Here is a 23829-nt window from a genome sequence, read left to right as displayed (position 1 = left end):
GATACTCCTCAATCTTGAGGAGAACAAGTGTTGAATAAGAAAAGGAATAAAGGGTCAGATGAGAAGGTTAATCATAAACTTGACAGAGGTACCCACAGGATCCTGCTTGGTTACAAGACCATGCTAGGCCCTGCATACATTAAGAGAAATGAGACACCATACTTGTCCTCAAGGAGCTGATAGCTAGTGAAACAAACAGGAGCATGATGAGCGATTCAATATGATTTGGCAATTATAGAGGTGACACTGGATGCTTTCCCAGGTGATTCGGGTAAAAGGTTTAAATGAATTGTGTGTGTGCTCAACCACTCAGTTGTATCTGACTCTGTGTGACCCCCATGGACTGTAACCCACCAAGGCTCTTCTGTCCATGGAATTTTTCAGGCAAGAATGCTGGAGTGGATTGCCATTTCCTACTCCATAAATAGGTTAAGAAAGAGATAAGACAAAACTAGAAAGACAGAAACCCATGAGGCCAGATGAGGGGATGGCACTTAAGCTCTTAGTTAGGCCTTGCTGTGGACAGCTGGTCTTTTCTAGGTGCCTTCCTTAGGGTGACTAATCAATAAGAAATGACTTGCTGTGATCTGAACCAGTAAAGGAATTACACATCCTTCGTATTACTTAGATCATTTTTATCTTTTATTGTGACTTTGTATCACATGAGAATAAGCATTCAAGAAGATTTACACAGGTTAATTTTTAAAATATAGAAAAGGTTGTCTTTTATTCTGCTGCTGCTGCTGCTGCTGCTGCTAAGTCGCTTCAGTCATGTCTGACTCTGGGCGACCCCATAGACAGCAGCCCACCAGGCTGCCCCGTCCCTGGGATTCTCCAGGCAAGAACACTGGAGTGGGTTGCCATTTCCTTCTCCAATGCATGAAAGTGAAAAGTGAAAGTGAAGTCGCTCAGTTGTGTCCGACTCCTAGCGACCCCATGGACTGCAGGCTTCCAGGCTCCTCCGTCCATGGGATTTTCCAGGCAAGAGTACTGGAGTGGGGTGCCATTGCCTTCTCCGGTCTTTTATTCTAGGTTGGATCAATCACAGCCATTCAGGGATATTAAGTGGACTTTATTATCTAGCTTGGCTTGAATACTGGTGCCATTATTTCCTACCACTCTTAGAGTTCTAAATGTTTATTGTTTTTGTCATCTCTTGCTTGCTTTTGTTTATCACTTTTCCTTATGTGAGCTTCCTTCCTCAGACTTCCTTCTATGGTTTAACTTTACTGTGATCAAAAGGACATATTTTTCCAATACACCTGCCCATTTTAACCTAATCCCTGTCCCTTTCTGAGTCTTGGCCTTGGACTGAGCCAAAAAATAGACTCTGATATCAGGGGCAGTGGCTGTTAAAAAAAAAATCTTTTCAAAAGAGCAAACAAAGAGAAGAGCGGCCAGGCCCTGAAATGTAAAGCTTAAGTTACAGCCACTGAACAAGGGCTTTTGCATTCTTTATTCAGCCTCTTCCTGGCTGAGAACTCACAGTAGTTGTCCTAAAGCTTTCCCTAGAGCATAAGTGATGAGAAATCTAGACCTGGAAGTATCACCTTTGGCACAGGAAAACAAAAGGCAACATTTTCCCCAAATGGTGAGTTTCCTTGGGATTTCAGGGTTGGAAAAGCCGTTGCTTGAACAGACTGATCCTATGTCTGCTATTACACTAACTCAATGTTTAGGCTTTGACTCAGACACAGTTCCCACCCACCTGCCCTCATGTATGTTGTGGTTTTTCTTTTCTGTGTGTTGTGGTTGCTAGGCAATATAAAACAAAAATATATTTGAATTCCTCTGTGAGAGGAAAACTTTAATGCTGCTTTGATCTCCTCTAATTCAAGTGACAAATACACTTTTACAGGATTCAGTGTAATTGAGCAATTTGTTCTAGGGTTTACTGATAACTGAGCCAGTGAGACTATGGTAAGGTGGGGGGTTTGGGGAGGATGTGTAACAGGTCCCTGTGAATAAGTCAAGGCTTGATAGAGATCAGGATGCTTAGCTGCCTGGAAGGCAAAAACGATGTAAGAAGATAGATATGTCAGCTGTGAAAGGAAACTGATCAGTGTGTAGAAACCAAGGAAATAAGACAAGTAGAGGGAAAAGATGTGTGCTGAGGAGATGAAAAGGGAGGTGAAAACAGCCAAAAGAGGAATTGATGCCCTTGGCAAGAGGTAATGATAAGGGAAACTATTTTGAGAAATTGGAGATTTTTCTGACAATAAAATGGCAATTGTAATTCCTGTTTTCTGGCTTGCGGGGACCTGTTTGCTTTCAACATTTATCTAACCGCTCTCTCCTCAATCACATTTGAATACACACTGTCACCTTTTTAATTGGCAAAAGTCCCTTTGAGCTTGTATTGGTTGCCTTGTTTATTAATGAGGTTCATAGTACCCAGAGACAGAGAGCTAGGTCAGGCTGCCACTGGCTTTCCAGTGAGGCGTGAGCTCCCATCCCAGTTCTTCTGCCCCAGCCTGCTGGTCTCTGTAAATGAAGGCAATGATACCTGTGCAGCTTTCTGAGGATGACTGCTGAATCCTGGGAGATGGTGGGTGTTCAGTACACAGTATGTTGCCTTATTGCTTCTTATTGCTGTTATTTCACCTAAAGACAGGGAGCTTGACCTGATTATGCTTTAAGCCCCTTTTCAGTTCTTATATGATTTCTCAATGATTCAATTAAATGTGAGAATGATGAGTTGTTTGACTATACATTTCAGACCAGAAGATATCTTCCAAATAATCTTATCTTTGTCCTTTTAAAAAAATTTTGTGTACAAACCATCCCAAAGCTTAAAGACTTAAAATAACTTCTATTCATTTATTATTATAAGGGACAGCCCTTTGTTCTGGGCTCAGCTAGGTGCTTCTCCTGGTCTGGGCTCGGATTACTCATTTGGCTTCATTCATCTGGCAGCTAGATGGTGTTGTTTACTAAAAAATATAGTCACACCCTGAAAGTAGAGAGTTATTTTATTTGGGGGGAATGTTAAGGACTCTGAGCCCTGGAGGAAGCATCTCCTGAGAATACTGTTCCTAGAAGTCAAGTGAGGGAGCAGGCTTAGTTTGAAACAAAGGAGGCAGGCAGTCTGAACATCAAAGACTATTGTTAAGTAAGAAAAACCAGGAATTTAGCAACCTATCTTCTTTGTATGAGAAGATGCAAGCCTCTGAGCTCACTGAATTCATTCCTTTTGTATGTACTTCAGCTATCTGGGGCCAAATCCTGTTTCTGATTGTTTGCATCCTTAATTCCTTGTTCACTGCTAGGAGTGGCAAATGTGGTGAATGACTGCTTCTTGCATTCCACCAATTCCTCAGCAATCACCGTGGGGGGTGATGGCATCTGCTAGATCTCAGGCATTGTGTTCCCTTTTGGGAGCCCTCACTCACATTTGGAGGGCCAGAATCACTGATGGCTGTGACATTTCTTGCCCACCAATATAGCAGGAAATATTTCATTTCACAGTGTCCAGATGGTCTAAGAAAGTTTTGCTCACATCTCTGGCAATTGGTGAGCACTCTGCTGGGTCCTTCTCTACACATGAATGCATCCTCTAGGAGAGGTTAGCCTGGGCCTTCTTCAAACCAGAGAATCAAGATTCCTAGAGGGAGAAGGCAGAAGCTTCAAGGCTTCTTGAGGCCTAGACTCAAAAGTCTCAAATTTCGTTTTACCACATTCAGTTGGTCTAAGCAAGCATAAGGCCAGCCCAGATTCAAGAAGGCAGAGGAGGAACAAAATCACTCCACAAAGGAGTATGCCTTCAGCCTTGAAAGGAACTGTGCAGGCCTGCTTGGTAAAAACCTACAGTGTCGTTGAATCTTCTTTCACAGGCGAGAAAAACAAAGCCAAGAGAGTTGAATATTTGGCCAAGATCACCCATTAGGCTAGAACCTAACCCTCATTCTGTGCTCTTTCTACCATCTGAGGGCAGCTCAAGAACAGGCCAGGGTTTGGTTCTCAGGGAGCAGACAAGTGGGGCCAAAGACTGCAAGATGAAGAATACATTCTCAATGGTTAGTACATAGTCATGAAAATAGAGATGAGGACAGAGATCTGCTCAGAAAAACATGGGCAAAGAACAGTAAGTGGCAACGGTCAGCAGGGGCACAGTGGGGGAGTACAAAGAGGAGGACAGGGGAGATGGGTTTATTACTCAAAGATGAAAAAGGGAAAGAAATTTAACATAGAAGGAGGAACCTCAGAGGACAGCCTCATTGCAGGCTCTAGAATGGAATTGAAGGCAGCACATGGCAGACTGATTCCTATGAATGAAGGAAGAGCATTTGGACTTGGAACAGAAGGCTGGGACTGCAAGAAAAGACCTGATTTTGTTTAGTCAAGTTAATCAGCCTGGGGGTAGACAAATTTCATGTGTAGACAGCAGTCCCTTGTGATATGCTGAGTCAAGCTGGGCTAATGAAGCAAAAAAGCTGTATACTGGTGATTTGTCTATATGCATGTCCTTTGTAACATTGAGGTTATTTTCTTGGGCATAAGGTGAACTGTGTGCTTGAAATGACTGGCTGAATATATAACAAACCAAAATAGATGAGGAAGAGCCCTGTGCAGGCTGGCCATGAAATTGGTTGAATTCTACTTGCAAGCAAATATTATCTCTTAGACTGAGGCCAGTTAAAACTTAAAACAATGTCTTTTTAAGTTTCACACATCAAGGTACCCCTGCTTTATGTTCAGATTTTTTTTTTTTTTTTTTTTTTTTGCTAGTGTTGAGCTAATTTGATATTTTATTTTTTAAGTAAATGAATGAGTTTATAACTGGTGTGCTCTTTTTAATGTAAGAAGCTCAGTCAACCTCTATAAGTATACAGATTGTATTTATTTTATAGACTATAGGGCTTGTGGGTATATAACATTAAGGAGTTAAATTACTGATACCTTGGAGAAGGAAATGGCAACCCACTCCAGTGTCCTTGCCTGGAGAATCCCAGGGATGGGGGAGCCTGGTGGGCTGCCATCTATGGGGTCGCACAGAGTTGGACATGACTGAAGAGACTTAGCAGCAGCAGCAGCAGCAAATTATTTAGACTTTTATGTCATTCATAGTTTCCCTTACTGGTTTATCTTTACTTCAAGGGCCAGAGCTATTTATGTTTACTTATTTAGTAATAAGTAAACATAATGCCATTGTTGTTGTTCAGTCGCCCAGTAATGTCCAACTTTTTGCAACCCCATGGACTACAGCACACCAGGCCTCCCTGTCCCTCACCATCTCCTGGAGTTTGCCCAAGTTCATGTCCATTATATCAGTGATGCCATCCAGCCATCTCATCTTCTGACACCCTCTTCTGCTTTCAATCTTTCCCAGCATCAGGGACTTTTCCAATAAGTCAGCTGTTCACATCATCAGGTGACAAAATACTGGCACTTCATCTTGAGCATCAGTACTTCCAATGAGTGTTCAGGGTTGATTTCCTTTAAGATTGACAGGTTTGATCTCACTGTCCAAGGGACTCTGAGGAGTCTTCTCCAATGCCACAGTTCAAAGGCATCAATTCTTTGGCACTCTGCCTTCTTTATGATCCAGCTCTCACAACTGTATGTGACCAGTGGGAAGACCATAGCCTTGACTATATGGACCTTTGTCAGCAGAGTGCTTTTCAACACACTGTCTAGGTCATAGCTTTGTCTTGTCATAGCTTTCCTGCCAAGAAGCAATCATCTTCTGATTTCATGGTTGTAGTCACCATCTGCAATGATTTAAAGCCCAAGAAAATGAAATCTGTCACTGCTTCCACCTTTTGAAGTAATGGCCAGATGTCATGATCTTAGTTTTTTTAATATTTAGTTAAAGCTGGCTTTTTCACTCTCCTCCTTCACCCTCATCAAGAGGTTCTTTAGTTCCTTTTCACTTTCTGTCATTAGAGTGGTATCATCTGCATATCTGAGGTTGTTTGTGTTTCTCCCACCTATCTTGATTCCAGATTGTAACTCATCCAGTCCAGTATTTCTCATAATGTGCTCAGCATATAAGTTAAAGAAACAGGGTGACAACAGACAGCCCTGTCATACTCCTTTCTCAATCCTGACCCAATCAGTTGTTCCATACAGGGTTCTGTTACTTCTTGACTCCCATACAGGTTTCTCAGGAGACAGGTAAAATGGTCTTGGTTCGAGTAATGCTGAAGTCTAGTATGCAAGATTTTAAGCATGACCTTACTAGCATGGGAGATGAGTGCAATTGTCCAATATTTTGAACATTCTTTAATATTGCCCTTCTTGGGAACTGGAATGAGGATTGACCTTTTCTAGACCTGTGGTCAGTACTGGGTTTTCCAGGTTTTCTGACATATTGAGTGCAACACTTTGATAGCATCATTTTAAGGTTTTGAATAGCTTTAATGGAATCCCATCACATCCACTAGCTTTATTGACAGTAGTGCTTCCTAAGGCCCACCTGAATTCACACTCCAGAATGTCTGGCTCTGGGTGATGACCACACCATTGTGGTTATCCAGGTCATTAATATCATTTTTGTACAGGTCTTCTGTGTATTCTTTCCATATCTTCTTGATTTTTTCTGCTTCTACTAAGTCTCCACTGTTTCTGTCCTTTTATTGTGCCCATCTTTGGGCAAAATGTTCCTTCAGTATTTCCAATTTTCCTGAAGAGATCCCTGGTCTATCCCCTTCTGTTGTTTTCCTCTATTTTTAAGCATTGTTCATTGAAGAAGGCCTTCTTGTCTCTCTTCACTATTCTTTGGAACTCTGCATTTAGTTGGGTATAGTTGGTTTTTAGGAAAGGCAGAGGAACAAGAGATCAAATTGCCAACATCCGCTGGATCATGGAAAAAGCAAGAAAGTTCCAGAAAAACATCTATTTCTGCTTTATTGACTGTGCCAAAGCCTTTGACTGTGTGGATCACAATCAACTGTGGGAAATTCTGAAAGAGATGGGAATACCAGACCACCTGACCTGCCTCCTGAGAAATCTGTATGCAGGTCAGGAAGCAACAGTTCGAACTGGACATGGAACAACAGACTGGTTCCAAATAGGAAAAGGAGTACGTCAAGGCTGTATATTGTCACCCTGCTTATTTAACTTATATGCAGAGTACATCATGAGAAATGCTGGGCTGGAAGAAGCATAAGCTGGAATCAAGATTGTCAGGAGAAAGATCAATAACCTCAGATATGCAGATGACACCACCCTTATGGCAGAAAGTGAAGAGGAACTAAAGGGCCTTTTTATGAAAGTGAAAGAGGAGAGTGAAAAAGTTGGTTTAAAGCTCAACATTCAGAAAACTAAGATCATGGCATCTGGTCCCATAACTTCATGGCAAATAGATGTGGAAACAGTGGCTGACTTTATTTTTCTGGGCTCCAAAATCACTGCAGATGGTGAGTGCAGCTATGAAATTAAAAGATGCTTGCTCCTTGGAAGGAAAGTTATGACCAACCTAGACGGCATATTAAAAAGCAGAGGCATTACTTTACCAACAAAGGTCTATCTAGTCAAGACTATGGTTTTTCCAGGGGTCCTGTATGGATGTGAGAGTTGGACTATAAAGAAAGCTGAGTGCCGAAGAATTAATACTTTTGAACTGTGGTGTTGGAGAAGACTCTTGAGAGTTCCTTGGACTACACAGAGATCCAACCAATCCACCCTAAAGGAGATCAGTTCTGAATGTTCATTGGAAGGACTGATGCTGAAGCTGAAACTCCAATACTTTGGCCACCTGATGCAAAGAGCTGACTCATTGGAAAAGACCATGATTCTGGGAAAGATTTAGGGCAGGAGGAGAAGGGGACGACAAAGGATGAGATGGCCGGATGGCAAAACCGACTCAATGGACATTAGTTTGGGTAGACTCTGGGAGTTGGTGATGGACAGGGAGGCCTTGTGTGCTGCAGTTCATGGGGTCACAAAGAGTCGGACACGAGTGAGCGACTGAACTGAACTGAACTGAACCTTTTCTTTTCTCCCTTGCTTTTCACTTCTCGTCTTTCTTCAATTATTTGTCAAGCCTCCTCAGATAACCACTTTGCCTTCTTGCTTTTCTTTTTCTTTAGGATGGTTTTGTTCACTGCCTCCTGTACAATATTATGACCTCTGTCCATAGTTCTTCAGGCACACTGTTTTCTAGATCTAATCCCTTGACTCTGTTCATCACCTTCACTGCATATTCATAAGGGATTTGATTTAAGTCATACCTGGCTGGTCTAGTGGTTTCCCCTGCTTTCTTTACTTTAAGCCTGAATTTGGCCATGAGAAGATGATGATCTGAACCATAGTCAGTTCCAGGTCTTGTTTTTGCTGTCTAGATACAGCTTCTCCAAGTACAAAGAATGCAATCGATTTGATTTTGGTATTGACCATTTGGTGATGTCCATGTGTAAAGTCATCTCTTGTGTTGTTGAAAAAGGGTCTTTGTTATGACCAGTGCATTCTCTTGGCAGAATTCAGTTAATTAAGAATTAATTAATTCAGAATAAAATTACTGTCTTACCATTGAATTTTCTCACTCTTGGTTGTACATCAGATCAGATCAGATCAGTCGCTCAGTCATGTCCGACTCTTTGCGACCCCATGAATCGCAGCATGCCAGGCCTCCCTGTCCATCATCAACACCTGGAGTTCACTCAGACTCACGTCCATCGAGTCAGTGATGCCATCCAGCCATCTCATCCTCTGTCGTCCCCTTCTCCTCTTGCCCCCAATCCCTCCCAGCATCAGAGTCTTTTCCAATCAGTCAACTCTTCGCATGAGGTGGCCAAAGTACTGGAGTTTCAGCTTTAGCATCATTCCTTCCAAAGAAATCCTAGGGCTGATCTCCTTTAGAATGGACTGGTTGGATCTCCTCGCAGTCCAAGGGACTCTCAAGAGTTTTCTCCAAAACCACAGTTCAAAAGCATCAATCCTTCGGCACTCAGCCTTCTTCACAGTCCAACTCTCACATCCATACATGACCACAGGAAAAATCATAGCCATATTCACCCATTTTCCTAACAACCTTGGAATACTTCTGATTTAAAAGCCACTGGATTTCTTCAAAATCTTGCCTTTTCATTTATCTACATGTAACCACTATCCACATTTCATTTCTTATTCTTTTAGAGACAAATATTAGCATAAACTTACAGATTAAATATGTTTTAACCTACTCTAAGCCTTGAGAGAGAATGAGGTTTATATGGCTCAACATTCAAAATTTAATCAGAATTTTAAAAACCTGGGGGAAATAACTAGTTTCTCACATTACAGTGAAAAACTCTGAGACATTGATTTAGAAATTGATGAAATGTACAATTGCCAAACACAAAATATAATTAGTAAACAGACATATGGGAAAGTGTTCAAAGTTCTTATCAAAGAAATGTAGCTTTTTTTATAGCATATTTTTTAAGATGAGAAAAAAATTCTTTAAAGAAAAAATAGCTGCCCACATTATAAACTTGGTACCTTGAAAGTATAAAATTCAGGAAGTAAAAATAATCAAAATAATAATATCTAGTCTTCCAAGGATGACCACTAGTAGTCTTACACATTGCTGGCATAAGTAATATTGCTGCAGCCATTTTGAAAAAAATAAAAATAAAGAGTCATAAAAACACTTTGACTTTTTGATCGATAATTCTACTTCAGCACCTGTCAGGGCACTGTGAAAATAGAAAATGTGCAGTGATGTTCATTAAGCAATATTATAAGGAAAATAACAATGTTCTATACCAGAAGAACAGAAAATAAATTATGGAAATCATAGTAGTTTGAATATTATGTAAATATTTAATGATTGCTCCAAAAATAAGTAATGTTGAAGGTGTTTTATATATAATTTTTGAAGATTATATATGTATTATCTGAAGACTGACTTCTATGCACCTACGGAAATTAGAAATTGAGGAATCTTTCTTGACATGTCCGTGTCCCTAACCTTCCAAGGTCACTTAATCATTTGGTTGACAGTTTTACCCACTTAGTAGCTCTGAGTACTTTCTACTTTTATTCCACTTTACCACGACTATCCTTGTCCAAGTAAACAGGGTCTCTCTCTCCTCACCCCTGTAAGTACCCTGACCACTCTCTTCTGTTCCCCACTGGAATCTTTTCTCCACCTGCTGCTAGAATGATATTTAAAAAAAAATTTTTTTTTATTGAGGTGTAACTGACATTATTCGTTAATGTAAAAAGCCTTTAAAATTATTTTACAGCATTAATTTCAGGTGTACAAAATAATCAATATTTGTATAAATTGTGAAATGATAATCACAATAAATCTAGTTAACAACCATCACTACACATAGTTATAAGCTTTTTTTTTCTTTTGATGAAGACTTTTAAGATCTCTATTCTTAGCAACTTCAAAATATTTAGTACAGTATTAATAACTATTATCACCATACTGTACATTACATCCCCATGACATAATTATTTTATAACTGGAATTTTGTACCTTTTGACCTCCTTCACACATTTGTCCCACCCTGGCATCCTCCCCTTAACCTCTGACAATCACCAATCTGTTCTCTGTATCTATCAACTTGGTTTTGTTGTTTAAATTTCACATACAAGTGAGGTCATATAGTATTTGTCTTTCTCTGACTTATTTCACTGAGCATAATGCCCTCAAGGTCCATCCATGTCATAGTCAATGGCAAGATTTCATCAAGATTTCCTTCTTTTTATGGCTGTGTGTATGAAGTCACATTTTCTTTATCCATTCATTCATCAATGGACACTTAGGTTGTTCCCTATCTTAATTATTGAAAATAATGCTGCAGTGAATACAGGAATGCACATATCTTTTCAAATTAGTGTCCTCACTTTCTTCAGATAAATACCCAGAAGTGGAATTGCTGGATGACATAGTAGTTCTATTTTTAATTTTTTGAGGAACCTCTATATTGTCTCCGTTGGCTGCACCAACTGTGTTCCCACACATAGTGCATTGAGGGTTCCCTTTTCTCCACATCTTCACCAACATGTCATTTCTTATTTTGATAATAGCCATTCGGACAGGTAAGAAGTGGTTTTATTTGCATTTCCCTGATAATTTGTGGCATTGAATATCTCTTCATGTGCCTGTTGGCCATCTGTATGTCTTTTTTGGAAAAATGTCTGTTCAGATCCTCTGCCCAAATCACATACTTTGCTTTTTTTTTGCTATTGGGTTTTATGTGTGATTTGTATATTTTGATAATTAACCCCTATCATAAAATATGATTTGCAAATATCCCACCCACCCCATCCCCCATCCAGTAGGTTGCCTCTTCATTTTGTTGGATTTCTTTTTAGTCTAGGGTGATCTTTTTTTTTATTTTGGCTGTACTGAGTCTTCACTGTGGTGTGTGGACTCTTCATTGTGCCACATGAACTTTATCTAGTTGCAGTGCACAGACTTCTCTTGTTGCAGAGCACAGCCTAGAGCACATAGGCTCAGTAGTGGTGGCATGAGAGCCCTCTAGCTGCTGCTCACAGGCTTAGTTGCTCTGTGGCATGTGAGATCTTAGTCCCCCAGCCAGGATTGTACCTGTGTCCCCTACACTGGAGGGCAGACTCCCAACCACCGGACCACCAGGTAAATCTTTTTAAAGTACAAATCTGGGGACTTCCCTGGTGGCTCAGTGATAAAGAATCTGCCTGCCAATGCAGAAGACACGGGTTCGACCCCTGACCCGGGAAGATCCCTTGTGCCACAGAGCAAGTAAGCCCATGCGCTGCAACTGCTGAGCCCATATAGCCCCCACTCTCCACTACTAGAGAAAAAAGCCTGTCCAGCAACAATGACCCAGCACAGCCAAAAGTCAATCAATCAATAAAATAAAACTAAAGTACAAATCTGATGTGTCATGCTCCTTCCCTGTCATTGATGCTTTATCACTGCTCCAGGACTAATGGTCAAACTGCTTAACCCAACCCTCAAGTTTGCATGATATAGCAGCTACCTTTCTGCTCTCCCCTTTAATTAGTCTCATTTTCCATCTCCACATTCCAGCCAGGCCAGCCTTGTTTCAGTTCCTTGCTTCTTTCCTTGGGGGCATTTACTCTACAGCTACTACTCTTTTGCCTGGAAAGCTCTCCCCCAGAACTGTCCACCCACCATCTTTTTGCTTCATCCTTCAGGCTATATGTCATCTTCTTAAGGAAATCTTTACTTCCACCTCACATAACCAGATCCCCTTATTATATGCTCTCATAACACCTGCTTAATTTTTTATTGTTTGCCTCCACTCCTACCCCAGCAGATTGTAAATTCCATGATGGCAAGGACTTGACTTATTCATTGATCTTTGCCCAGAGTTCAGATTTGTTTTGAATGAAGAAATCATATTTACCACTATTTGTTATCTTATGTTTGTATCATTATTTGACTCATATCTGCCTCTCCCATTAGACACTAAGCTCTCTAGGATAGTAGCTATATCTGCTCTGCTCACCATTGTATCTCTGTATCTTCTCTCTAGGAGGCTTTCCACAAGTGTATATTTAATACACTTTATTACAACCATATGAGAAATGCAGAGAAAAAATATCACATCAAAAGGGAAATACTGATTGCATTAGGATTGTGAAAATACGATGATTGATTTTTCTCTATCTACAAGAAAAATTATAATGGAAAATGATCATATAAATTAAAATTCACAATTAAACAAAAAGAAAAATATATTGTACTTCCTGAATAAACATAATTTTATAGAAGTTAAAAGTGGAGTTGATACCTGTAATTATTCTATTTTAAGAAATCAGGTGTTTATTTTTCTTTCTCTAGTGTGTCCAAATAGGTGCATTATTTTTCACATAGCTATAACTATAGATAAAATGTTATACTTTTTTTTTCTGCTTCATGCTATGTCACATGCATTTTCACAGGACACTACATTGCCCAAGTAATTTTTAGCAACTGCATAATGTTCAGTTAAATTAATGTACCTTGGAGAAGGGCTATTTCTTTAAGATCCATTTCCTGGAGTAAGACTCACACAGAGTATTCACATAGAGGTACAGATTTCTGACTTCAGTGGCCAGATGTTAAAAAGAAACAGGCAGTGATGGATTTGAGTGCCAGTGTGGAATGAATGCTTGAGATGAAATTAAATGAAGTGTGACTATTTTAAAGAGAGTTAGTGTTATATGGAGGCTTTAGAAAAAATAACAGTTATATTTATTGAGCTCAGTTCAGTCACTAAGACATGTCCAATTCTTTGTGACCCCATGGACAGCAGGACGCCAGGCTTCCCTGTCCTCCACCATCTCCTGGAGTTTGCTCAGATTCATGTCCACTGAGTCAGCAATGCAATCCAAAGTATTGGATCTTCAGCTTCAGTTCAGTTCAGTTCAGTTGCTCAGTCATGTCCTACTCTTTGCCACCCCATGAATTGCAGCACGCCATGCCTCCCTATCCATCACCAACTCCCAGAGTTCACTCAAACTCATGTCCATCAAGTTGGTGATGCCATCCAGCCATCTCATCCTCTGTCGTCCCCTTCTCCTCCTACCCTCAATCCCTCCCAGGATCAGAGTCTTTTCCAATGAGTCAACTCTTTGCATAAGGTGGCTAAAGTATTGGAGTTTCAGCTTTAGCATCATTCCTTCCAAAGAACACCCAGGACTGACCTCCTTTAGAATGGACTGGTTGGATCTCCTTGCAGTCCAAGGGACTCTCAAGAGTCTTCTCCAACACCACAGTTCAAAAGCATCAATTCGTCGGCACTCAGCTTTCTTCACAGTCCAACTCTCACATCCATACATGACCACTGGAAAAACCATAGCCTTGACTAGACGAACCTTTGTTGGCAAAGTAATGTCTCTGCTTTTTAATATGCTATCTAGGTTGGTCATAACTTTCCTTACAAGGAGTAAGCGTCTTTTAATTTCATGGCTGCAATCACCATCTCCAGTGATTTTGGAGCCCGAAAAAATAAAGTCTGTTTATTTTTCCCCATCTATTTCCACTGTTTCCCCATCTATTTGCCATGAAGTGATGGGACCAGATGCCATGATCTTCATTTTCTGAATGTTGAGCTAAAGCTCAACATTTTTCACTCTCCTCTTTCACTTTCATCAAGAGGCTTTTTAGTTCCTCTTCACTTTCTGCCTAAAGGGTTGTGTCATCTGCATATCTGAGGTTATTGATATTTCTCCCGGCAAACTTGATTCCAGCTTGTGCTTCTTCCAGCCCAGCGTTTCTCATGATGTACTCTGCATAGAAGTTAAATAAGCAGGGTGACAATATACAGCCTTGACGTTCTCCTTTTCCTGTTTGGAACCAGTCTGTTGTTCCATGTCCAGTTCTAACTGTTGCTTCCTGACCTGCATACAGATTTCTCAAGAGGCAGATCAGGTGGTCTAGTATTCCCATCTCTTTCAGAATTTTCCACAGTTGATTGTGATCCACACAGTCAAAGGCTTTGGCATAGTCAATAAAGCAGAAATAGATGTTTTTCTGGAACTCTCTTGCTTTTTCGATGATCCAGCAGATGTTGGCAATTTGATCTCTGGTTCCTCTGCTTTTTCTAAAACCAGCTTGAACATCTGGAAGTTCACAGTTCACGTATTGCTGAAGCCTGGCTTGGAGAATTTTGAGCATTACTTTTACTAGCATGTGAGATGAGTGCAATTGAACGGTAGTTTAAGCATTCTTTGGCATTGCCCTTTGGGATTGGAATGAAAACTGACCTTTTCCAGTCCTGTGGCCACTGCTGAGTTTTCCAAATTTGTTGGCATACTGAGTGCAGCACTTTCACAGCATCAGCTTCCAGGATTTGAAATAGCTCAACTGGAATTCCATCACCTCCACTAGCTTTGTTCGTAGTGATGCTTTCTAAGGCCCACTTGACTTCACATTCCAGGATGTCTGGCTCTAGGTGAGTGATCACACCATTGTGATTATCTTGGTCATGAAGATCTTTTTTGTACTGTTCTTCTGTGTATTCTTGCCACGTCTTCTTAATATCTTCTGCTTCTGTTAGGTCCATACCATTTCTGTCCTTTATCGAGCCCATCTTTGCATGAAATGTTTCCTTGGTATCTCTAATTTTCTTGAAGAGTTCTCTAGTCTTTCCCATTCTGTTGTTTTCCTCTATTTATTTGCATTGATCGCTGAGGAAGTCTTTTTTATCTCTCCTCGGTATTCTTTGGAACTCTGCATTCAGATGCTTATATCAGCTTCAGCATCAGTCATTCCAATGAATATTCAGGATTGATTTCCTTTAGGATTAACTGGTTTGATCTCTTTGCAGTCCAAGGGACTCTCAAGAGTTTTCTCCAGCACCATATTTCAAAAGCATCAATTCTTCAGTGCTCAACCTTGTTTATAGTCCAACTCTCACATCCATACATGAGTACTGGAAAAAACTATAGCTTTGACTATACAGATCTTTGTTGAAAAAGTTATGTCTCTGCTTTTTAATATGCTATCTAGGTTTGTCATAGCTTTCCTTCCAAGAAGCAACATCTTTTAATTTCATGGCTGCAGTTACCATCTTCAGTGATTTTGGGGCCCAAGAAAATAAAGACTAGAAAGTTCCCAAGTCAAGTAGCTTGACTGTCCTCTGAAATGAGAAGGATGTTTTGAGAAGTGGGCAGGGGTGCTGCTGAATGTTGTGGTCTGATCACTTGGGAGGGCTTTGAGACACTAAAGGTCATGTATAAACATGGAATAATAAATTCCCTGGAAGTCCAGTGGTTAGGGCTCAGCACTTTCACTTCCCTGGATCCAGGGTTCAGTCCCTGGTTGGGAAGCTAAGATCCTGCAAGCGGTGTGGCATGGCCAAAAAAAGGAAAAAAAAGTGAGACAGTAATAAATAAGGTATGGATAAGTTGACAGCAGTCAGTACTGGTTAGAAGCAGGTACTTGTAGTATCTTAGTCTGTAAGAATGACAGGAGTGACTACGTGTTAGAGGGGTAGCAATGGCAAAATAGAAGGGACTAATGCAAAGTATGTGGACAGGATGTGATGATTGCTGCTTAATGCTTTTCAAAATGCAAGTCTGGACAGGATGGCCTCTGACTTCCCTCTTGATTATTTTATAAGATGACAGTATCATAGCCCTAAGCAGGAACCTGACTTGCAACCATTACAGTTCATTGCCTTTAACCCCAAGTTAGCCATTCTGCAGCTGTCTTGCACACCGCTTTCTTAGGAGTACAGAGTCTCTAACATTTGTGCTTCACAGAGGACCCTGGATAAAGAGCAACTGTGGAGTCATAAGAAATTCTTTCCAAAGCAGCAGAATTTCCCAAGCTTGGAGCCCAACAAGAAGCCTGGCTTTTTTCTTCAGAAGTTTGTCAACCTGACCCTTTGATGAAATTTGTCATTAGGTTCTTCTGACTCCCCTTCCTGCTTTATTTACCTCTGTCCAAGGCAGTCTCCCTCTGGATTAAACATCTCTCATTTCCAAACAGTTCTAGGGTCTTCCTCAAATGGAAAAAATGATCTGCTTTAAAAAAAAAAAAAAAGTCAAAACTGATGATTTAACTAAGAACTTAGAGCAGCATTTTCATTTGAAAGAAGACTAAGTAGATAAGGACAGGAGAGAAGGAAAAAGAAACAATAGCAGAATTTCAGTTCTGACATTCTGGAAGTACGGGTCAGACACATTTGTGCTTTGGATAACTTTTCCTATTAAATTCAAATCACACTTTCCCTTACTACTGAGCATTAGCCACGCCCTCATCACAGGCTTTTGTGATTTTGTGTTTAAAGAATTGCATTATCTAAGACCATTACATTTAGCAATTTCTTTTCTCCATGTAAGCTTTTCTTCTTGACCACTGGATGGGCAAATAAGGACCCAAATGGCAACCCACTCTCGTAATCTTGCCTGAAAAATTCCAAGGATAGAGGAGCCTGGTGGGCTCTAGTCCATGGGACTGCAAAGAGTTGAACATGACTAAGCAACCAAGAACTGCTGCTGACATCTGTTATAGGACCTGTTGCGTAAACATTGCTCAATAAACATCTGATTGCTAACAAATAAATGAATGAGTAAACAGAACTAGAGTGTTCTAGTTTCTCCATGTCATTAAAATTATCTATCAATCAGTTGCATTATCAGGTCAGGTTTGCACAATGCTCAACCCACAATGTCCTCAGCAACTTGATTATTTCAACTACTAGGAAAAACTTTAAGATTGTCATCGTGTTTAGATGATTACAGTCAAAATACATACATGGTAGGGTAGTGAAAAGGAAACTTGAACTAGAGCCAATTTTCCCCTGGACTTACAGGTTATGCAACTCCTCCACCAGGTAAAGTTTAACCCATCACATGAGTTTGCACTTCATGTGAAGAAATTTAAAGCCTGTGTATTTTTGTTTTATTTCAGCAAACTCCAGAAGACAAAGAGGGATATCAGATGGCTTCAAGGAGTGACTGGTGAATGGTTTGAAGAAATTCAAAGGAAAAAGTTTTGTAATGAAACAGATGTTAGCCAAATGTTAAAACAACCGCTTACACATAGGCTGAGAAAGGGGATGGCAGAAAATGGTGAGACTTTATGGCTCTTCATTGTAGATAAAGGTTCAGTGGATCTCCAATTTAACCAATCCGTGTTTAGGACTATTTTTAAATCATAAGGGACAAAAGTGCACAATAAAAAGAGTGAACTGAAAAGGTACTGTGATGTCTTGGTGGGGGCGGGTGTTTTTATAGTCATGCAAGACAGCACTGTGGTTAAGAACACAGGCATCAATATCAAAAAGGGCTGGATTCAAATATCCTCTCTCTCTCTCTCTCCTCTCGATTCTATCAGAATTCATGTGACTCTCTGTAAGCCTCAATTTTCACATCTTTAAATGGGTATGATCATCATATGGTGGTTATTGAGAATTAAATAAAATAATATGTATAAAGTACTGAGTCCTAACATGGTAGCATTTAAATAAATGGAATGATGGTGCAGAAGGAGGGGGAGACAAAGGAGGGGAGGCAAAGGAGAACAGAGAATGAGGAGAACAGGTGGTAGAGACGCTTCCACCCTTCTGGTACTTTGGTAACTTAAACCCCATAAATGAGCTCAAACAAATGTCTTCCATAGACATTCTAACACTGTAACTACCAGCATGTCAACATGTCTAAAGTACTACAGTATGATGGACTTGATATATGTAGCTCTGGAGAAAAGGAAAGATATATCCATCTGAATGAGGAGTTCCAAAGAATAGCAAGCAGAGATAAGAAAGCCTTCCTAAGTTATCAATGAAAAGAAATAGAGGAAAACAATACAATGAGAAAGACTGGAGATCTCTTTAAAAAACTTAGAGATACCAAAGGAAGATTTAATGCAAAGATGGGCACAATAGGACGTCCCTGGTGGTCCAGTGGTTAAAAATCTTCCTGTCTGTGCAGGGGACGCAGGTTCGATCGCTGGTCCAGGAAGACTCTGTACGCAGCAGGGCATCTAAAGCCCATGCACCACAACTACTGAGCCCACGTGCTGCAGCTACTGAAGCCTGATCACCCAAGAGCCTGTGCTCTGCAAGAGAAGCCACCGCAGTGAGAAACTCGCGCACCACCACGAGAGAGCAGCCCCTGCTCACCACAGCAAGAAAAGAGTCCAAGCACCAACGAAGACCCAGCACAGCCAGAAATAAAAAAACACTTAAAGAAAAAAAAGATGGGCACAATAAAGGACAGAAACAGTATGGACCTAACAGAAGCAGAAGATATTAAGAAGAGGTGGCAAGAATACACAGAAGAACTATACAAAAAAAGATCTTCATGACCAGATAACCACGATCTTGTGATCACTCACCTAGAGCCAGACATCCTGGAATGTGAAGTCAAGTGGGCCTTAGGAAGCATCACTATGAACAAAGCTAGTGGAGGTGATGGAATTCCAGCTGAACTATTTCAAATCCTAAAAGATGATGCTATTAAAGTGCTTCACTCAATATGCCAGCAAATTTGGAAAACTCAACAGTGGCCACAGGGCTGGAAAAGGTCAGTTTTCATTCCAATTCCAAAGAAAGGCAATGCCAACGAATGTTCAAACTACAACACAATTGCACTCATGTCACACACTAGCAAAGTAACGCTGAAAATTCTCCAAATTAGGCTTTAACAGTATGTGAACCGAGAACTTCCAGATGTTCAAGCTGGATTTAGAAAAGGTAGAGGAACCAGAGATCAAATTGCCAACATCCGCTGGATCATTGAAAAAGCAAGAGAATTCCAGAAAAACATCTGCTTCATTAACTATGCTAAAGCCTTTGATTGTGTGGATCACAACCAATTGTGGAAAATTCTGAAACAGATGGGAATACCAGACCACCTGACCTGCCTCTTGAGAAATCTGTATGTAGGTCAAGAAGCAACAGTTAGAACCAGACATGGAACAACACACTGGTTCCAAATTGGGAAAGGAGTACGTCAAGGCTGTATATTGTCACCCTGCTTATTTCACTTATATGCAAAGTACATCATGTGAAATGCTGGGCTGGATGAATCACGAGCTAGAATCAAGATTTCTAGGAGAAATATCAATAATCTCAGATATGCAGATGACACCACCCATATGGCAGAAAGCAAAGAGCCTCTTGATGAAAGTGAAAGAGGAGAGTGAAAAAGCTGGCTTAAAACTCAACATTCAAAAAACAAAGATCATGGCTTGTGGTCTCATCACTTCATGGCAAATAGGTGGAGAAACAATGGAAACAGTGACAGACTTAATTTTCTTGTGCTCCAAATCACTGTAGATGGTGACTGCAGCCATGAAATTAAAAGACGCTTACTCCTTGGAAGAAAAGCTATGACCAACCTAGATAGCATATTAAAAAGCAAAGACATTACTTTGCTGACAAAGGTCCCTCTAGTCAAAGCTATGGTTTTTCCCGTAGTCATGTATGGATGTGAGAGTTGGACCATAAAGAAAGCTGAGCACTGAAGTATTGATGTTTTTGAACTGTGGTGTTAGAGGAGACTCTTGAGAGTCCCTTGGACTGCAAGGAGATCCAACCAGTCCATTCTAAAGGAAATCAGTCCTGAATATTCATTGGAAGGACTGATGCCGAAGCTGCAGGTCCAATAGTTTGGCCACCTGATGAGAAGAACTGACACGTTAGAAAACCCCCTGATGCTGGGAAAGATTGAAGGCAGGAGGAGAAGGGGATGACAGAGGATGAGGTGGTTGGATGGCATCACTGACTTGATGGATGTGAGTCTGAGCAAGCTCCAGGAGTTGGTGATGGACAGGGAAACCTGGCGTGCTGCAGTCCGTGGGGTCTCAAAGAATTGGACACAACTAAGCGGCTGAACTGACTGAGCTGAGCTCTTGCCTTAGAATTTTTAGTACTCATAAATAATACTATATATTATCTGTACATATATTATACATATTTATGTTACATGCTTACCCACATATAAAGTATATATGTAGCAAATACATATACACAGATATAGATTTTTGATGGGAATAAGAAATACTCTGAAGGGTCTAATATGCTTTTCCTTTACTTTCTTTGATATGAAAAGTTATGTAGTGTCTCACGATGGTTTTAAAGCACCAAAATAAAGATTTCTAAAGGACATGTTAGTTAAGAGTGGCATGAGAATTGAATGAGGTCCCTAACAAAGTTTTGGTTTTGCTTTGCCATGGGGAAGATACATTGAGAAAGCCTTGAAGCTGGAATAGGGGGAGGGACGTTCTATAGAACTGCAGTCCACAATACATATCGAAAGACTCCCTACTTTTTGTGAGGTTTTTTTCCCAATGAGCAGAACCGTCCATGGCACAGGAGTGCCCCTAGTTCCTGAGGTTCATATAGAGATGAACCCCCCACCCCCCAGTTCATATAGGGATGCCTGCATTTCTAGACTGCGTGGGGTGGGGGGGGGCGGTGAAGAGAGATTAGTTCTCCAATATATTTACCTGAAAATATTTTAGTCATGCAAAATTTTTATAATTTTCATTTAGACCCTGTGGAATTACAAACATCAAGATCTAAAAATATATTCAGTCAAAGAAACCCAACATCCATTCCTTCTCGGCTGAGCTTCAGATCATCATTTGCTTCCTTGTTCTCATTCAGAAAATCCAGAAAGGAGACTTCAAAGCTTCAATCGCTGGGACAGACAGGGTGAGTAAACTCAGATCATGTGACAGCTCATTAGTTACCGGATCCCAGAGGCCAGCAGCCTGTTTTGTGTTCAGAATGTTTAATGTTTGTTCTTAGCATTTAATTCCAGATAGTAACAAAGGAAACGGGGCTGAGCTCTGTAAGGGACAAAGTCCTTATGAAACTTTGAAACTGAGCTTGTCTGAAATCCAACTTCTAACCAATGGCACAAGTCCCAGGAGGTGGACAAGGTGAATAATGGGTTAAATGTTGAGAAACAATTATTGACAGTTTTTCCATTGCTCCAAGAGCCTGGTCTATCTCCTGGTCATGAAGATACATTTAAATCAAAACTACTCCTTACTGGAGGAGTATGTGTGTCAGGAGAGTTGGGGCATAAAGAGTAAATGAACGTAAATCAGATGAACAAAGAGTAGAGAAAATCTGAATTTTGAAGCAGAGAAAAATATGTTACCATCATTACAAATATTCAGAGCAGCCATTCTTCTGTAGTTGCCTGGAACTTAAACTTCAAGTGAAGAAAGGGAAGCTTTGAGAGCAATGGAGGTATGGTTCCAGTTGATTCCCAGTTGAAAACTGTAAATCAGTTCGTCTTGACTCATTATGCTGTTGGATTGTTTTGTGAAAAACAAGCAAGTCTTTGCTTATGTGCAATTGAGCTGACTGCTAAGTATTTTCAGCATGTCTTCCTGGTTGAAAAGCTTCCCACCCTCTTAAGGTGTTGGCTTGGCACGTGATATGTTTCTTGTGTGCCATTAAGTGTGCACTGCAGTGCTAAGTAAAAGGTGTTGGAGGTCACTCTTGCTGAAAAACAGTAGGCAGCAAGCAGCTGGCGAGGTATGTGAAGAGTTTCTGAGACTCACTCAGCTCTGTCCTCCCCTCTTAGGGGAATGGAAGGTTTTTACTTCCAGCTTTCAGCTGAGGCTGTTTTTGTCCTTGACAAAATACTGAAGAGCTGAACAAAGTGTAGATTTTTGTGATTGTTTTCTACGAGAGTTGCTTACAAGGAAATACTCTTCAAACCGGTGAGTTGCTTTTCTTTGTAAAAATGTTTAAAACACTAGTAATTCTCTCATTTGACAATTTAAAATTGAGTATTTCCTTTATAAGAAATATTTCTTTTAAAGAGAATAGAAATATTCTTAATTTGAGGGGTGGTTGGGGCTTATGATGTAATTTGTGTTTCAGGTAATTTTCTTTAAGGCAGAGTTTTATTGTAGCTGAACAATGTAACATTAGTAAACTAGGAAAAGTTGAGGTAACCGACAAGTTAATTTCAAGCTCATATTGTAAGTTGCTGCAAAAGTGAATCAAAGAAGGTAAAAAAAACAGTCTTCATTCTGGGTATCATGGATTTTGGTTATAGATCAAAATTTTTTTAATGAAACTCTTGCAAAATTCTGTTTAGCAACTGTTCTTCTTAAATACCAAAATGACTTATTTAACCAGACAAACACAACATATAAAAATGAAACAAATTTTATCCTTTAAGCATATGTTTATGTTTCACAGTTTTCAGATTTGCCATCTTTAAATACATTTTATTTTCAAACTGTAATTGTGCTGGTTTAAAATGTAACAAATACACTGTTTTTTGCTCCTAGTAGGTTTCAGAAGATAAAGCATAAAAATACACCCTTTTTATTTTTAAATATGAGCATGACCTAAATATTTGGATCTAAATCCTGAATTTGAATGTGTGTATTGGGGGAGAGGTTGTTTTTAAGGGTATGTAGGACTGTGGTAGGACAGTAAATGGTCATACAGTCTGAGGGGCTCTTTATTATTAAGTGGAGCTTTTTTCGTTCAGCAGTTCTGATCTTTTTCAAAATACAGAAGCAAGCTTCAGAATCAGACAGGAGCGGCTCCTTGCCTATAAGCACAGTGGGAGGAACTGACAAAGGCCCCGGGGGAAGCACAGTCATCCTGCGCTGGGAAGCAGTCAGGTTTCTACTTGCTGAAGCCATCAAAACTCGACATTGTCACACTCGGTCCTCTGGAGAACAAGTTAGCCAAGCAGTTTTAGAGGATCTTCTGCAAATCACAGAAAGAAGGCCAACCCCCAGAAAGCTGTGGGAACATAGTGACTTCATTAATTAACAAAAAGGCAAAAACTGTTGCCATTTCTGATTCAAATATGACTACTGAAGTTTCTCCTCCCAAATTTATGTACTACCTAATTATCCCATTATTATTTTAATCCTATTTGTAAATAATTAAACTGTACTCTCTGTGACTCTACCACAACCCCAGAAACAAAGAAATAATTTCCACTAGTGCTTTAATCATTTATTGCTAGCCAGCAAATTCAAGAAAAGTATACATATACAATTGTAGCTTGGTATCTGTCGGGGATTGGTTCTGGGACCTCCTGCAGATACCAAACCCCACAGATGCTCGAGTATCTTATTAAAAATGTACAGATAGCGCTCTCTATCCACAGATTCAGCCAATGGGGGCTCCATCCATGGCTCGTTGAGTCTGCAGAACCCACAGATACCGAGGGCTTACAGGATTGCAGATCTTTCTCTTAACATTTCCCTGTAAGTTATGTTTTCTCGCATCTTGTTTGGGGGCGTTTATTATCTGAGACATATGGTACTCAGCCCCCACCGCAGAATTTCAGTAACTCCGTTGCCTCACAAATGCCTTCCACGTAGTTCAGCAAGTACCTAACAGTGTATGCCATGAACTTATAAATGCAGCTTTCCTGGCGGCCCGATAGTATCTCCAGTTACTTTTTCTTGTTCCAGATCCCCCATTATCCCACTGATTACTCCCCTCC

General features: G+C 40.3%; 1 protein-coding gene across 7 annotated transcripts in view; it reads left to right on the top strand.

The window, feature by feature from the left end:
• The window catches only part of LOC109569844 (protein O-glucosyltransferase 3), a 147024-nt gene that overhangs the window by 48600 nt on the left and 74595 nt on the right, over nucleotides 1–23829 (top strand). For 3 of the 7 annotated variants that reach the window (XM_070803369.1, XM_070803364.1, XM_019975589.2), the window contains exons 2-3: nucleotides 17294–17454; nucleotides 20882–21044. In XM_070803369.1, the coding sequence (XP_070659470.1) occupies nucleotides 17294–17454; nucleotides 20882–21044 (324 nt within the window). Of the gene's footprint in view, nucleotides 1–17293; nucleotides 17455–20881; nucleotides 21045–21314; nucleotides 22070–23829 lie in introns of those variants that run through there. The other 4 variants (XM_070803367.1, XM_019975592.2, XM_070803365.1 and 1 more) reach the window with 3 other exon arrangements.

The sequence above is a fragment of the Bos indicus genome, chromosome 15, assembly GCF_029378745.1.
Source record: "Bos indicus isolate NIAB-ARS_2022 breed Sahiwal x Tharparkar chromosome 15, NIAB-ARS_B.indTharparkar_mat_pri_1.0, whole genome shotgun sequence".
NCBI classification, from domain to species: Eukaryota; Metazoa; Chordata; class Mammalia; order Artiodactyla; family Bovidae; genus Bos; species Bos indicus.
This window is presented reverse-complemented; position numbering and strand designations above follow the sequence as displayed.